General features: G+C 52.7%; 1 protein-coding gene across 1 annotated transcript; it reads left to right on the top strand.

Moving 5' to 3' along the window:
• The first annotated feature begins 12535 nt into the window (after positions 1-12535).
• Positions 12536-15722, top strand: HOXC11 (homeobox C11). The gene is made up of 2 exons (XM_053920852.1): positions 12536-13322; positions 14486-15722. The coding sequence occupies exons 1-2, from the start codon at positions 12641-12643 to the stop codon at positions 14716-14718; spliced, it is 915 nt and encodes a 304-aa protein (XP_053776827.1). The 5' UTR covers positions 12536-12640; the 3' UTR covers positions 14719-15722.

Genomic DNA, 15722 nt, shown 5'->3' with positions numbered 1-15722 from the left:
ATCCACTTAGTTCTACTCCACTCTGATCTGCATGAGCGCAGGTAGGGTATTTAAAGACACTACCCAGTAGACGGGAGATGGTCGCGACAGTCTGGGTTCTGTGGATGCTAATGCAGCCGGAAACCCGGCGCGATCGATGGCTTAGACCCCCGAGCAGAGCAGGGGCCGCCGGCTTCACTCTGCGAACAAAGCAACCCCCCGGGACCTTGGGTTCCGGACAGATGGGATCTCCCGCCCATCCTCCCGCCATTCCTAGGACAGAAGGAGCGGTTCTTAGGTCCCGGGCCCGCGCGGGAAGCACGCCCGGGAGCCCCCAACACTCTCTGTGCGGCCGGCACACGGAGGCGCCGAAGAAGCCAGTGTGATTCGACTCGAGGTGGGTTGCAGGCACCGGATCCCATAGCTGCCTCTATCTCCAGACTCAGGCCAGAGTGGCCGCCGTTGCTCGTCTGTCTCCGTCGAGACCAAGTTGCCGGTTTTCCACTGCGAAGCAAGCGGCCCGCGGCCGCGGTCTCTGGACGCCCCGCACGGCTAGGACCGGCGCCGCGCTCGTCTCTCAAGAAAGGCGCGCGAGACAAAGGCGCGTCGCCGCCGGGGCAGGACGCGGGCGCCTGGGCGTCGGCTCCCGACCCTGGCCCGGTGGCGAGGGTTCCGGTCCAATTTCCCTCCCGTCCTGGTCCCCGCTCTGGTCTGCTCCCGTGTCCCGGGGTGAGGACAACCGGCACGCCTCCCTGCCCCGGCTGCCGCGCGAGGTTCCCCGCCACACGGCGCCGGCAGCTCCGGTCGGCGCCCGAGGGCCGCCGGGCCCCGGGAGGGACGGGATGACCCCTGCTGGCCGGCGCCGTGGAGGCTGCCGAGACCAATACGCGCTCAGACGCTCGCCTCTGAGCGCCCCAGGCCTGGAGGAAGCCCCGTGAGTTTGTGGGAGACCTCGAAGAACAGCCCGAGTCGGAGGCGCTGCGGGGCTACGGGAACCAGGCGTTTTTCATGAGCGCCAGTGCTCGGCTGGGCCAGCGGCGTCCCCACCGCAGCGGCCCGCCCTCCCGCCAGCCGCTCGCCGCCCGCGGCTCTGCCCACAGGCTCCTAAAACCCGTGCCGCCCCACGAAGCCTGGCAAGGGAGCCAAGGGACTGGGCTTAGAGGGTACCAAACCGAGTTGGATCTTTGGCCAGTATGACCAGCCTGTTGCTTGTGAGTGCTTTCACCTCTCTGAGTCGGAGCCACTTCCTGGGGACTTGGAGACAAGCCTCCACTTTGTCGGTTTCCCGACCCAGAATGGAGAACTCCTTTCAAGGACAGGTCTGTGTGGATGGAACTCACCACCAGCAGTTGTTGCTAGGAAAGCTGTCTGTGAAAGGTGGATGTATAGTCCACATTTGGAGTGGGGGAAAAGATGTCCCCCCATAAAATGCACGTTTGGCCATGCTGCCAATGTAACCAATATATTGAAACCGTGTAAAATGCACAGATATCTGTAGTACGCACACATTCTGGGCATGGAAAATATATTTCTCTGGAAAATATATGTACAGAGATACTTCCGTCTATTGTGGGAAAAGCAGCCTTCTGGGAAAAGATTACAAAAAGCATGTATAACCACCACTTGTGAAATTCATTTACAGATATAAACAGTACTCTTCCATATATCCTACACAGGGGATGCACAGTCCTGCACCTATTTAGCTACATGGGCGTATACACTCCATAGGGCATATAAAATCAGTGCATAGAAAATACATTTAGATATTACTATATCCACATAAAACTGCATTTAAGATACATATTATTATATATACACAAAGTGCGTATCTTTGCATACACCCAGTGTATGAAAAAATATATTCTGCAAATTATGTTTGCATACATGGTATGTACCAAATACAATTGAAGAACATTCTTTGGATTCACATATTATTGTATTTATAATACACATTTCTCGGGTAATCTTTAAAAACAGTAGCAGGAGGAAGCTCAGGCATTGGCAATGACAATCTCCATTGGCTAGCCCCTTTTCTGTCCTTCTGTATTTCTATTATTTCTGTCTTTTTAAAACCCTTTCTGTATCTACATGGGATTATTATATAAGCACCTGCCATCTCTCTTTCCCTGTTGCATCTCTTGTCTGAAGTCAGGATCTATATTTAGAGTGCTAAGTCCTGCTTGCAGCAGGATCTGACTGCATAATTACTCGTGTGTGGAGTTAGCATTATAAAATTAGGTTACCCCCTGTGTCTCGGGCTGTGTTCTTCTAGACCTAATATAAATATATTAGAAAGTTACTCTGGGCCGCCAGTTAGGAAACAGGGGCAGGGGGAAATGCAGCAACCAGGCACGTGTGTAACAGGCAGGCTGAGCTAAAAGGCAGATTCAAGGTGTGCTGGACACTCCAGCACTCTGGAAAGCAAAGATTTATTTAAATTAAAATTTTTTTTTATCTTTGAATCTCGAGCCCAGGGAGCAACACAAAGCAAATGTGGGACCTCATATTCTATGCCTCTCTCAAATCCCTGGAGCAGCCCCACTCCCTCTCAGCCAACCTGGGAGGACATTCTGGCCTATGTAGCTCCTCAGCTCCAGTTCCCACCCTTAACCTTGGTTGAGTCTACACAAACAGCAGGGAAATTATATCCCATAATCCCAGTTTTTTTTTTTTTTCAACAAAACCCACTCCCAATGCTTTTTGAGAAGCAGTAGTGACTTAAAGCATTTTCTGGTACTGAGCTCACTCTGGGCCCCATAAAAATTAGTCCCGCTTGGGTATTTCTTTAGCAGCTAAAAATGCAGGACCACATTACACATGCCTATGGAAAAATTCTTTGAGAGACATTGCACTCACACCCAGCAGAGATATTGTTTATGAGTCTACAGGTTCTGTGTAGACTCAGCCATATATTACTGTCCAAAGGAATCAATTAATTAGTGCCTTGCCAACCCCCCCCCCCCCAGGATGCTGCTTGGCTGAGCATGAGCAGTTGAGATAGATGTGCATGGCCAGGTTGCTGGTCTTGTTAACAAGCCACGTCATAAAGATGAAGATGATAAGGAGAGCAAGGAAGCCCTGATGGCCACAAGCAGGGCATTCTGTAGGGCAGCAGTTGATGGGTGCTTCTTGGAGCCCGCTTGGGTTTATTCAGCGTTCTCCCCTCCTGGGGCATTCATGTTGTGGCTCAGATAATTCCCTCTCCCCTCCTCTTCCTTGAATCTTCATTTTTCTTCATCAAGCCCCAAAGTTTTTAAAACAAATAATGTATTTTATGTATTTAAATAAAATACATAAACCTCTGTCTATGAGTGCCTGTCTTGCCCTCTGCCACGTTCGTTCAGGGACCTGCTGCCTCCTCCTTTATCTGCGTTTCTCCATGTGGTTCCCTTTCGTCTCCAGCTGGCTTGGTGCTCTCTTCCCTCCTGTGGCTCTCTCTCTGGCTTCATGGTTGCTTTTTCTACCAAGTTGGTGCTGACTGAGGACCCAATGAGCTTTTAAAAAAAAATAATACAAATATCCCCTGGTTATCTCACAGCAGAATGAACACCCCTAGATAAGTCAGATCCACTGTGTTGGGGGGAAATCTTGGAGGTAATTGCCGATTTGGGTTGCAGAACTTAATTATGTTTATTCGCACCCATGCACATACTTAACAGAGAGATATTGATATTAAAGGGCAGGGGGAATTAATTTTACTTTTATAGTCATCTATTAAAGCAGAAGATGATCTGGGTCTCCTTTTAAAGGGACCAAAATAAGGGGAAGGGGGAGAGAAAGGAAAAGAAGGGGGAGGGAGAAATATGACTGAAGGTGAACAAAGATCTTTGCCTGAAGAAACAATGTAACACTAGACAGAACTATGAAGTCTGGGAATGTAAGAACTCAGGACTCTCCCAGCTTCCCCCATTTGGGATCCTGTCCCCCTCACTTCCTGCTAAAATCCCAACCCTGACTACACAGCAGCATTCAAGGAAGAATTCATGCCATTATCTGGATAATTATAGGGGGACTGAGAGAAAGCATTTCTCTTTTACTGTGTGATCCTGTCCGGTGCCTTTGTGGAAGAGGAGGGGGATGTACGCAATATAGAGGGAAAGGAGGTGGTGGGGTGTTCTGATATCACCCTATCCCCTCCAAGATGGCTACTCCTAAACCAAGAAGGTCTTAGGCAGGAGTTTACAAATTCTGGAACATACTGGAAAAGGGTTAAGAAATTTTGCAGTCCTCAGTGATCCAGTTTCATTTTCTAGGATATTTGCTTGTCTTTACTTTATCTACATAGAACTGTCTCATCTAGTATTGTAATTATTACAAGTAAGTGAATGAATAATAGACAATTATAGGGGTGTCAATAATATCATTTATTTTATAGCCTCACATGATATGATTAAAATTAATGTTGGAGGCTCTGTTGTCCCCTGAAGGGCAGCAAGAGGTGAGTGAGGTAGAGAAGCCCCCATAGTCTTTCTCTTTCCTATTTTTATTTGTGCGTGTGAATCTCCAGAAATTCCTAATTCTCTAAATTCCCTCCCCAAGATGTCTTAAAAGAAATTTCAAGGACTTTAGGGGCTGAGAGCTCAGAGAAGGACAAACAACAATTTGGTATTTAGATCTCCAGTGGTCTCTGCTCTCCCCGTGCCCCCCACAATCAATGCCTTTGCCCTCAATTTAAGACCACTAGGGTCACAAAGACTTTGCAGGTGAGGCCTGTGAGAGGAAAATAGGGTCTTATCAAAAACAAGTTCATTGTCACTCCCAGCTCTGCCCTGGGTCCAGAATGAAGCCCCCTTTGACCCCAAATTGGCCTTCTTTCCTGTACCCTCTTCCCCAGGGACATGTGGATGGGGGCGAGGGGTGGGTGGGTGCAGAATCCAGGCTATAGCTGTGGAGATCAGTTGGGGTGGAGATGGGAAAAGAATTAAAAATATTTTTCTTGTTTCTGGGATTCAAAAGACAAAAAGGTTGTGGGAGGGAGGGAGGGAGGGTGAGAGAGAGGAGAGGAGAGGAGAGGAGAGGAGAGGAGAGGAGAGGAGAGGAGAGGAGAGGAGAGGAGAGGAGAGGAGAGGAGAGAATGCAGTAGAGAGCTAGGCAAGAGAGAATTAAGGAAACCCATGAAACCAGCAGGCAAGAGTAAAAGGATTTAGTGAAAGAAAGAGGGTAGGAAGGGATACAGTAGGAGGTGGGGGAGAGAAGGAAGGAAATAAAAAGAAAAAAGGTAGAAAAAAAAAGGAATACAGAAGGAAAATGGAGAGGAATTTTTTAAAAAAGGAAAGGAGAGAGAGATGAAAGAAAAAAAAGAGGAAGGAGAAGGGCAGAAGCCAGGGTCTGCGGAGGCTGGGGCTCTGCCTGACTGCCTGCTACAGTCTGGGTGGGCGGGAGGCGCCAAGACAAAGTGAAGGTCAAGTTAGCATCGTACCTTATAAGGAAGGCGACGGTCCTCCATTTCATCCTTTCTTTCTGCCAGGACGTGGCCAAGGCATTTCTGATCTTGTAAACACTGGACACTTTGGAACCTTAAAAAAAAAAAGGGCAGGTACCCCCCTCCTTCCTTTATTGGGGGTGAGCTCCGCTGACTGGGGAAGCAGCCCACAAAGAAGTCAACTAATGAAGACTATGGGGAAACTTTTCTCTCCTTTTCTCTGTCTGGATCCACTCCTGCCAGCTGGGGCCCCCTCCCTCCCTCCCTCCCTCCCGCTCTCCCTTCCTCCCTCCCTCATCTCCCCACTCCGATGCCTTTTTCTCTCTACATCTCTGGGTCCACGATATCTCTCGCCTCTGCCAGTGACTCTGGGCTGCATCTCTCTCCACTTTCCCCTTCTTCCCCTGCTGCAGACTTCTAACTCCGTTCCATTCCACCACGAAGCGGAGCAGGACGTAAGAATTGAAGAGAAAATTAGCCATCAAAGGAAAAGTTCATTTACAACCTAAATGTCTATTAAGATTTCCTTCCGAAAACAAGGCGGTACACTCGGTAAGGAGAAGTGAGGCAGCACGGGGGCGGGGGGTTGAGGGGAATGAATGATGAGGTAGGAGACTTGGATTTGTTTCTCAGATCCAGAGGCGGAAAGAAAGGACGAGAAGCAGGAAAGCGAGAGAAAAGCGTTAAAACCCGGCAACTAGCAAAGAAGGAGGCTGCCGCCAGTGGGGTTGGGAGCAAATCGCGCCCGCGCGAAGACCGAGTACTGCGCTGAACACCGCTGTCCCGAGCGCCGGCCCACTCGGCCTAGGCCTTGGGTGCGGAGAAACAAGTATATTAGATATTTCTTGGTTTGAGAGACAGGGAGCAACAGAGTAAGGAGACGCTACAACCCGCCTGCCAGAAAGAAAGTGAGTTCCGGAGCGTTGGGGCCCCTGAGCTGCCGGCGGCCGGCAGGCTCAACCGGAGAAAGGAACCTGAAATGGAATCCTTGATCCTTTCCTTCCAGAGTAGTACTAGGGTTGAGACAGAGATAGAGTTAGAAAGATGGAGAATATAAATATGGCGTGGGGTGTCTGTGGAGGGTTCACCTCTTTTCTCCCAGGACCTCACAGCGTGTTTTTGCCTGCTCTGCACCCATAGAGCCCTTTTAGGCCTAACCATCGACTTTTGAAATGGGAATTTTAATGGCACGGGAAGGGAGGGATACTCAGAAACCAATGGTGGGTGCTTCTGGTTAAATCTGGTGCTCCACCAACCCTAACTGTTGTCGATTCCACCCTTCTCAGCTGGAAAATGAGCTTCTGGGGTCACTGCCCCCTCCCACTTTACCTATCTAGTTGAGGATGCCTAAGGGATCTGAAGTGGGGCCTGGGGCCCAGTTTGGGAACAGCCAGGAGCAGCAGGGGTGGTAAGTGGAGCTCCCTGGCCCCAGTGCCTGGAGCCCTCCCACCCCATGTTCTGATAAGAAAAACAAAGGGGGAGGATTTGATGATTTCTGCTGGTGTTAAAGAATCCTAACTTTCAAAAACAGCAGCTGGCCCTGAGATCTAAGGTGGTAATTGTCGCTCCAGCAAACATTTAAACTGGACCAGTGTCCTGCTGCCGGGGCTCAAGGGACTGAGGGGGTGGCTAGGGTGAGGAATTTTGCTGCCTGGAAGCCACTGGAAGAAAGCAGCAGACCCTCTTTGGCTTTATCTAGAGTTCTGTGGAGATTGTATTAAAAGGTCAAAATGGACTTGGTAAGGCCCTTTCTGAGATCCCCTCCACTGAGGGAATGGAAGCTGCAGGAAATAAGGGCATTTGTGAACTGGGGCATTTCCCCATAGTGTGGGAAAGACAGGGATAGCTGGGGCTCATGCTGCAAAATGCGCTTTGTCTGTGACAGAAAATGAGAAGCCACTTGGAAGATTTAGGGATTTGAAGGGAGTGAGACAGGGTCAGACTTTCTGGTAAAGGCAAAGGCTGAGGTGTGATTGAGGGTGGGTGGAGGAATCTGAGGGACCAGGACTGGAAAGGTATCACCCAAGCCCATTTCCTCAGAGAGGCAAACACACACAATGGGCCCCCATATTGAAAAACACCAGATGATCTGCTTCTAAGGGACATAAACAGGCCAAGCGGATACAGGTTAATAAAACCTGCAAAAGCCCAGACAGGAACACTTTAAATGCCCGAGAAACAAAACACACCGTGACAAATTCTCACCCAACACACAAGCACATGTACCAGAATGTTCCCAGGCACAAAGAGACCTTCCCCTTCTCTGTGGACCCTCAAGTGTACCTGCCTCACACAAATTTGTACACTCTCCCAAGCCTACCCTTAGAAACCCTTGGTGGGGGGGGGGGGAGCAAGCACTCAGCTACATAAACACCCCACAGAGCCAGGCCCATGTCTCCTGAGTCTCAATAATGCACAATCCATACCCAGAGATAAAAGTCCAGACAATAGATGGCTGTTTATGACAAGGAGGCTCTCCAAGTTTGGGGCCAGCGATAAATCTCTGGTGAATCTTCCTGGAACTCAACTTCTGGCTACAGTGACGAGTGAACAACGGAGACAGTAGAGAGGAAAGCAGCAAAATGGGAGAGACTTTTAAATCACAAGCAGAAGGTGACTTGCCCACTGTGGCCAGAAAGTGCAGGCAACCACACTGGCCCCATGTGGCATGTCCGCACTATGGAAGCTTTCAAATCAAGCTTCAGAAAACAGGCGAGTCAGGCTTCCTGGCTCCCAGAAATGGGGTGAAATGTGCAGGCAGATGGGAGGGCCTGGAGGCTGGTACAGACCCACAAACCATTCTTGCTGCAGGCTAATGGTCTTTCTGGCTGGTGACTGGAATCTTCTTGCTATGTGTCACCTGAATTTTTTCTCCCCTCTCCCCTTTTCCTTTTTGGATTGATGGGCTATTCCCTTTTGCATTTTCTACCCAGGCATCTGATTACAAGTAAAGAGCCACTGAAGTTGATCTCATAAAAATGCCTAGAGCTCACTTTGATCTGCAAGGACTGGGTCTGAGCCTAAGTAGGCACTAAAGTCGGGGAATGGTGTCTGGGCTAACCCAGCCTCCAGCCCCCACTCCAGTAGGAGCCCAGAGATCTAGGTTGCCCAGCAGGGCAATCCTGCCCAGAAAAATAACATTTTCTCTGCTGCTGCAACTGGGTTTGGAAAACCAGGGTCGAAAGGTAGCGGCTCCATTTCCAGACTGCTTTTTAAGACATTTCCTTCATTTTAGAGCATTTGGTGAAGAGGCCAGTGAAACTGACTCGTAAAATGGGACTTTTATGGGGAGAAGTAGGTTCTCATTGCTAGCCTCCTGGGGCAATCCTCTGCTGAGAAAGGTGGATGGAGCCTGGGGTGGCAGGTAGAGGAGTTGCCCTTCTCCCTCCTCTTACTCAGTCCAGGGACCAGAGGAACCTCAGAGCAGCATCCATCTACTTAGATGAGCCTGACTTGGGGCTTTGGGCTTGAGGTGATGGCCAGGGATGAGGATCGGTGAGGGCGGAGAACCAGCAGTTCCATTCCCTTCTAGTTCCCCACTTGGGGGTGAGAGGTGTCCCCAGTGCAGAATAAACCGCTGGCTTGAAAATCCTCAAACACCCTAAAGGGGATTATTAAACAGAGCAATATGCGCAAAAAGATGCAAACCAATTTCTAATGAGGGTGCATCCTTGCCGGCTCAGCTTCCGAATCATTGAGGGTGTCCATGTGCTTATTGTTTATCTTTGTATTGATTCCACCCGGGATTGGATTTACTGTTTTAGCCCACTAAAGCTCTAACAGCCTTTTTCGCCTCCCTGGTTTTCCTCCCAGTTCACAGTCTGTAGGGTGGGCCCCTTTCCCTTCCACAATCTACTCTAGAGTCCTGAGCAGCAGGAGGAGGTAGTCAAGATGCAAGGCAGCCAAGGCTGTATGGCGGATGCTGCTGCGCTGGGGTCTCCGAGGCTGGAATTTGAGAGATACTGCCCCCTTCTGAAGCTGCTCCTGATGTCCATGTGTGGAAGAGAAGCATGCTGGAATCTGTCCCTAGCCCTGGCCAGAGTACCGCAGCAGCTGCCCAGACAGTCCGCAGCTGCCTGCTAGTGGTCAGGCAGACAAGCAGTGCTTACTGAGGCCACCAAGAGCCAAGCCGAGCTGTGGGGCAGGCAGGATGACCCTGCGGAAGAGGAGGACTTCATGCGAAAGCTGGAACTCCAGGATGGTGGAGGGGCCACAGGCACGCATGAGATGAGGAGGAGAAAGCCACCTCCACTCCAGGGAGTGGGGCTTGCCAGGCTCTTGGGAACAGATTTGGGGCCACAGATGGATCTCATATTGGGATAGATGCCCTGAGGTACAGCCTGGGGCAACTCAGGCTGTGCTTAGGAGTGGTCTGGACCTAGGGCCAGGCAGGAAAGTCGGTAGCCCACACCATGGACATTTTTTCCAGTCAATGTCTTGCTGACCTCAGTGGCCAGGGCCTTCTCTCCTTGACCTCGGCAAAAAGCTCTAGCTGTTGGGATTTTATTTTAAGTTGTTGAAAAATTAAGTCAGGCCAAAATTAGAGAAAAAAGGAACTTGGTGCCTTACTTTTAGGAGGAAGAATATTAATTCTCAGATGCTTCTGTTGGGAGACCCTGGAGTTTCCTGGACATCAACTCCTTGGATATTCTTTTTTGTTTTTCTTTTTTGTTTCAAGGAAATAGAGCCGCCAGCAGCAACTTGCAGCTGCCTGGCTCACTTTTATGGTGGCCCTGGAATAAACTTTGGTGGTCAAATTCAAGTGCTCAGGCCCACAGCTGTCTCCTCACAGGAAGCACGCCCCCTCCCCACTGTCCTCCGGGAGGTGCCGAATTTGCTTTGGGGGCTTGGGCCCCACGTTGCCCTGGAGGCCAGGATTGGGAAGAAAGCAGGGTCCTGGAGGAAAGTGGGGAAAGCCAAAGCTGAGACTCAGCCCTCATCCACATTTCTGCAAGGAATAGTGGTACCTCTCACCAACCTCTTGTTGGTTCCTATCACTGTTTGGGGAGCATTTTGCCTCCTATAAACTCAAGTTTAATGATGTCAGTATGAACCCCATAAAAGTCATAGTTCATAGTTCCCCATAATTATAATTAAAAATGCTGGCCCCAGCTCACCCTATAAAAAGAGGTAGAGAAAGGAGGAAAAGCAATAGACTTTTCTTTTCATAGCCCCTTACTGATGGAGCAGTCCAACATTTTAGCAAAGCCCCAATCAAGTTCTTCTTTGCCCTCAGTAAGATCTGGTCGGGACTAAAGAAGGGCTTCGGAAACAGTGTTTAGCAAGGATGAATGAATGGGTAGAGGGGAGCTGGAGGCCTATCCCTGGATATTCCAAAACCACCCCAAGAATGCGACCCACAGTGGAGGCAGCTTCTCCCTAGATCCTGCTCTAAAGACTGAGCACATCTGGGGAGGTAGGAGAGTTGAGAAGCCCTCCTATGGATTTTGGGAGGTTGCATTTGGGGACAAGGCACCATTTTTCTGTCTTCCACATCATCTGATTTTGGGGCCTCGGTACCTCAACAGGTTTAGCAAGGAAAATCTAATCCAAATGATATTTCAAAAATGGAAACCAATTTTAACCAAAAGTTAAAGTGGAAAGAGAATTTGGGCCATTTCTGGGTTTTCCTGAGAGCGCAAGGGGCTGAGTCTTGGGGGGTCTTCAGTTCCTCCCTTTCTACCCAACAAATCATGCCCTGGCAGATCCTTCTTGGATCCAATGTTGTTCTCTGTTCGTGGCAGTTGCTCCAGCCTCTTGGACCCAGTCCAGAACCTTTCAATAAAGTGATTTTCAGCTGACCAAATGTGTCCTGTGATGCCCAGAGGGATGGGAGGTAAGGGAGGGCAGAACCACTGAGTCCCCCTCTTGGGCCATACCATCCAGAAGGCTGGTAGATGTGGAAGAAGACAGGGCAGGTCTGAGAAACAGGAAGGCAGCACCAAGGTCTGTCTGCAGACACTGGCACCAAGGCTGGGGGCTTCCACTAGGGAGTGCCCCCCTCCCTTGCCATGCCCTCCTGGCCCAGGCTCCTCAGCTCCCTTCCACTGCTGTGCCGGTCTGCCTGGAGACCCATATCTGGCCCCACCACCCACCTCACAGCTCCAGATAACGTAAGGATAGAAACCTCAAACCTAGTCCTGCCACCATATCCTTCCCAAACCCTGACATTGGTTTTCTTTTCAGCCCCCAAGCTAAGGCTGAGTCCCCAACCCAGAGAGAAGATACATGGCACTCATTCCAACCTTTTACTTTGGGGTTTGAAATTTAAAAATCCACAGTGGATGTAGCTTTCTGTGCATTGATTGGCAATAAAGGCAGGCATGAAATATTCACCCAGGGCCACTCTCTCATACTAAATATTTAACACAACATTAGAGAAGGTTTTTCCCAGACTTCGCCAGGCACCGACTGGGCGGCTGGCGCATTGCTTTCCACTAGTTTATGACTAATCTGAGTCCCTCAGCCGCCGGCAGCACAGCGAGCCAGACAAAGTTGGGACATTGGCTTACTGCTGGGCTGCCTCACCTTTGAGAAACTTCAGATACACCTCTGAGGAATCTTTCCAACCCGGAAAGTAGTCTTGACACCCAGCCCTGGTGGGGAGGAAAAATTGACTTCTTCGAACTCTTCTAAATAGGCACTGGCCCCTCTGTGGGTTGGCAGGGTAAGAGTCCCTAAGACTTGGGGTGAAGGATTCGTATCTCTGGCTGAATCAAGCAGTGGGGGAAAAGGTCCTCATCCCCACCCTAGTCTCTGCTGATCACCGGGAGGAGTCAAGAACCCCCACGCGTGAGAACCCTCCTCCTCCCCTCAATCCTGGGTAAAAAGAGAGCAGCAGCTAGGAAAAAAAAAATACAATTACCCCCTCCTAGTCACTGCCACCGCCCATCCCACCGCCGACCCCACCCCAACCCTCTCTCTCCTCCTTTGCTCCCTCTGTGGAATGGAGAGGAGGGAAGTGACGAGAGAAAAACGAATACAAATCTGCAATTGATTTTCATAATGTTTCTGCGGTGTTTGCAAACCAATCGCCTGAACGTCCCCATCTTACCTAAGAGAGAACCCCTCCTACGTCTGCGAAGTGCTCCGAACTGATATATGACAATATCTACTTTGGATCACGTGCTCGGGGAGAGAGACTAAGACGGATAACGCGTCATCTCGCCTTCCCAAATTTTCCCCCCTCGCTAGACCGGGTCCAAAACCTCCATCTGGAGCCGGCAGAAGAAGAGAACGATGTTTAACTCGGTCAACCTGGGCAACTTCTGCTCGCCGTCGCGCAAGGAGAGGGGCGCTGATTTCGGCGAGCGAGGGAGCTGCGCCTCCAACCTCTACCTGCCCAGTTGCACTTACTACGTGCCCGAGTTCTCCACGGTCTCCTCCTTCCTGCCTCAGGCCCCTTCTCGTCAGATCTCCTACCCCTACTCCGCCCAAGTGCCCCCGGTCCGGGACGTCTCCTACGGCCTGGAGCCATCCGGCAAGTGGCACCACCGGAACAGCTACTCGTCCTGCTATGCGGCCGCCGACGAGCTCATGCACCGAGAGTGCCTGCCTCCTTCCACCGTCACCGAGATCCTCATGAAAAACGAAGGCTCCTACGGCGGCCACCACCATCCCAGCGCCCCACACGCGGCCCCCGCCGGCTTCTACTCCCCGGTCAACAAGAACAGCGTCCTGCCTCAAGCCTTCGACCGCTTCTTCGACAACGCCTACTGCGGCGGCGGCGACGCGCCCGCCGAGCCCCCCTGCCCGGGCAAGGGGGAGGCTAAGGGGGAGCCCGAGGCGCCCCCGGCCTCGGGACTGGCGTCCCGAGCCGAGGCGGGGGCCGAGGCCGAGGCCGAGGAGGAAAACACGAATCCCAGCTCGTCCGGTTCAGCCCACTCGGCGGCCAAGGAGCCGGCCAAGGGAGCCGCCCCCAGTAGGTAGCAGCGGCCGGGGAAACGGGCGGGCGGCGGGGGTGGGGGGCAGGGGAGGGGAGCGGGGACGGCCTCGTGTTTTGGGTCAGTCCGATTTTATGTGGAGTTTTATAAGCATTCAAAGGATTTTATTATAACCTACAAAGCCCTCTCTTCCAACTCGACTTTTTACGATGGAGAAGGGGTGGGGAGGGAGGGAAAAGGGCTCTTTGGAAAAGCCGGGTGAACCCCCCTCCCCGTTATCTCCCTCTGTCTGTGAAATTTTTAAAAGCGCCACCATCGCAGGCTCCACTAACTTTGATCGTGAACTTAGAGGGGCATTTAAGGAAGAAGGCTGGGGAGCCGGGCGGCCGGGGGCGGGCGGGAGGGGAGGGGTGGCGGGGGAAGGGGAGGGCGAGGGAGAGACCGGGGGAGCCTGCGGGAGGGGGAGCGGGGGGGAGACGCGACGGAGCAGAACTCGAGGCCGCAGCAGCTCCGCTTCCTTTAAAAACTGTTTCCGAAATGTTCCAACTCTGCGTTCGCGGGCCCTCGAGCCCAGCCCGGGGCCGCCCCGGGGCCGCGGCGACGCAGGGCGGGGGGAGGCGGCCGCGGGCGCCGCTCTGCTCCAGGCCCGGGGCTCGGCCCGGCGACGTGAAGGCGCGGCCCGCCGGGCGGCCCGGGGCGCCGGGGCCCCTGGAAGCGCCTTCGGTGCCCGCTCGCCCGCGCCCTCCCGGCCTCCCCCCCGCTCTGCCCCGCTCCCGCTTCGCGCTCGCCGTCTCCGAGGTGCCCCCCCCCCCCCCGCCACCAGCTCGCTGGGGGACGCGGACGGTGCATTTCCGGGGCCGCTGGGAGGGCCGCGCGCGCGGGCCGGGCCGGGGCGGGGCGGGGCGGGCGCGCACCGGGCCCAGGCCGGCTCCCCTCGGCCCCCAGACCCGGGCAGCCGCGGCGCCCGCCGGAGGGGCGGGGGTCGTGCGGCGGCGCGCGGGGCGGACGAGCTAGGCCCGGCGGGGAGTTCGAGGCCGGTGCGGCGCTGGGGGCCCGCGCGGAGGACGCCGGCCGGCCCGGCGGGAGGGCGGCCCGGCGGTGGGGCTGGGAGAAGGGCCCCGAGCGCTCGGCGGGCTGGGGTCGCCCGGGTCTCACGTGTCTCTCTCCCCCCCTCTCCTCGAACTTGCCCCCTCCCCTCCAGACGCCCCCCGCACCCGCAAGAAGCGCTGCCCTTATTCGAAATTCCAGATCCGGGAACTGGAGCGAGAGTTTTTCTTCAACGTGTATATCAACAAAGAGAAGCGGCTGCAGCTGTCCCGGATGCTGAACCTGACGGACCGACAAGTGAAAATTTGGTTTCAGAACAGAAGGATGAAAGAAAAAAAACTAAGCAGAGACCGGCTGCAGTATTTCTCGGGAAATCCTCTGCTGTAACCGCAGACAGGGCCCTTTTGGGGGAGGAGGGTTGGGGAAATTATTTTATTTTATTTTTATTTTTCATGTTCTAACTCGCCTTCTTTCTGCGGGTGGAAACTGGACCGTGGCCAGGGCTGGCCCCCGCTGTCAGTGCCCGCATCCTTCCGAAACTTCCTTCACCTCCGTCTGCCTCCCGCTGCGGGACAGGCACCGGGCCTGCAACGGTGGCGAAGTGAATCTTCTGACCCGTGGCGAGTGGACTCCACTGGCGCCGAGGCCAAGACTTTTAAAAGAAAACACACCTCGCGACAATGTCTTGCTGCTTGGATTGAGTGGGGGAGGGGCGAGAGTCGCGGGCGCCTGAGCCGAACAATCCTTGAACTAAAAGCTTTCCCTTGCCCCAGTGAAAAGATCTGCTAAACACCGTGTCTTCGAGGGGAGGCTTCTCCGGCTAAAGGCCCCTACCCCCCTGCCCCACTGCTAGGGGGCAGCTAAATGTGATCCTGCTTTGCTGTGAAAGTTCTGTACCTTCGACCTGGTGTTAGGTGTGCAAAGTCCGTGTCCTACCTCCGTCTGCGCCCAGGCCCCGCCCAAGCCTAGCTGTTCTCCCTGTGAATGTGTAGAGCCCTCCTTCGAAATTTCGTAACTGGTGCATTGAGGTTTCCCAACCTTTTTCCAAATCGTGCCCCACTCCATGGATTAATAGCTATAGTCTATGCAGTTGTTACCTCCTTTTTTTTTTTAAAGAAAAAAAAAAAAGATTGGGGTGAGCGAAGCAATAGGGAGATGGGATTGGGTGCCTCCCCCATCTGGGGCCTGAATTTTTGTAAATACATTTCACAAGCGTTTCTTTCTACCCTGAGGGGATGGGGGGAGAACTCAACTGGAATGAGATTCGGATCACCCATCTCTCTCCATGTGTGTGAGTGTGTCTACATGTGCAATCCCCCTCCTACTACTGTCCCAGAGGGATTGCTGTGAAATTTTTTTTGGTGGCAAATAAAGATATTTCTTTCTGTTCA

This window comes from Desmodus rotundus, chromosome 3, assembly GCF_022682495.2.
Source record: "Desmodus rotundus isolate HL8 chromosome 3, HLdesRot8A.1, whole genome shotgun sequence".
Lineage (NCBI taxonomy): Eukaryota > Metazoa > Chordata > Mammalia > Chiroptera > Phyllostomidae > Desmodus > Desmodus rotundus.
The sequence above is the reverse complement of the archived record's forward strand: the minus strand, read 5'-3'. Positions and strand labels throughout refer to the sequence as shown.

Bases quoted from the DNA above. Each gene is read 5' to 3' on its own strand.
- HOXC11 (XM_053920852.1), top strand. From the start codon at position 12,641: ATGTTTAACTCGGTCAACCTGGGCAACTTCTGCTCGCCGTCGCGCAAG. The intron at 13,323-14,485 runs GTAGGTAGCAGC...CCTCCCCTCCAG, and splicing joins GGCCAAGGGAGCCGCCCCCA to ACGCCCCCCGCACCCGCAAG.